Below are 1,011 nucleotides of genomic sequence, written 5' to 3'. Positions count from 1 at the left end.
CAGAGATCCTCACCACCAGGGTCCACTTCAACAACAGCGACCTGGTCTGCAGAGGCACCTTCTTCCACCTGGGTGACGACGTGTCCGACCCCGCCACCGTGGCCCACGGCACCGCATGCGGCCGCGGCAAGGTCAGACAGCGCCTCCTACAGGCTGGGGGACAGTTTGTATTTGAATTAATTCTCTTTAGTTGCAGTAATTTTAATTATGCAACAACAAAAAAGGATTAAAAGCAAAGCGTCTGTGTAGGTTCGCAGTCTTCCAGGTCATGGTTATCGAAGCAGCTGGGAAAGAAAAACAAAGTTTCAAAGAAACTTTAGTCCAGTGGCTTTTCTCTCCAAGCTCCTTAGATAAAACCGAATGTTCCACTGAAGTTCCAAATATTCCGAGTTGTGTAAGATTTTTGTGAGAATTTCTTGAAACAAACTTTTGTAGAAGTGTGATTTTGTTGCTGTTTCAGGCCTGTTTGAACCAGAAGTGTCAGGATGTGTCAGTGTTTGGTGTGGACGAGTGTCGCAGGAAATGCAACGGCCACGGGGTGAGTCACGTTTAAAAATGTGTGAGGTATACGTTGGCACAAAGACAGAGGTTTCCACCATAATTTCACATGAGACCGAATAAACTCATCAGTGTTTACTGAGGTCATGATTTATGTGCTGAGGAGTCGCCCCCTGCTGGTCATGAGAAAGACGTACTGCCTTGCACTTTGGGAGGATCCTTCACATTAACCCTTTACAGCCGGTCAGAGCGGGCACGCTCCGTTTTGCGTAACTATTTTTAAATCCCGGTAGCTCTGCAACCACGTAAGCTAGCGCAATCATTTGTTTTGCATATGAAACCGGAGGAGTTGTACTTACATCTGATGCCATCAGCTTGTCCTCGGTCACGGTTTCCTTCCACATGTAGCTTTGCAAAAACTGCATAAAAGCGCTTGCAGCAACACAAACATAATATTCCAGAAACACGCTTTGCCGATCCGATCAGCTGTTTGTAACACTTCCTACGTCCATC

At 46.6% G+C, this 1,011-nt stretch overlaps 1 protein-coding gene across 1 annotated transcript in view; it reads left to right on the top strand.

Moving 5' to 3' along the window:
* adam15 (ADAM metallopeptidase domain 15) overlaps positions 1 to 1,011 on the top strand; it is a 27,379-nt gene that overhangs the window by 17,867 nt on the left and 8,501 nt on the right. The window contains exons 15-16 of the mRNA XM_005744198.1: positions 2 to 131; positions 461 to 538. Of these exons, the coding sequence (XP_005744255.1) occupies positions 2 to 131; positions 461 to 538 (208 nt within the window). The remainder of the gene's footprint in view (position 1; positions 132 to 460; positions 539 to 1,011) is intronic.

Source organism: Pundamilia nyererei, unplaced genomic scaffold (genome assembly GCF_000239375.1).
Source record: "Pundamilia nyererei isolate P.nyererei 1_Seehausen unplaced genomic scaffold, PunNye1.0 scaffold00139, whole genome shotgun sequence".
NCBI classification, from domain to species: domain Eukaryota; kingdom Metazoa; phylum Chordata; class Actinopteri; order Cichliformes; family Cichlidae; genus Pundamilia; species Pundamilia nyererei.
The sequence above is the reverse complement of the archived record's forward strand: the minus strand, read 5'-3'. Positions and strand labels throughout refer to the sequence as shown.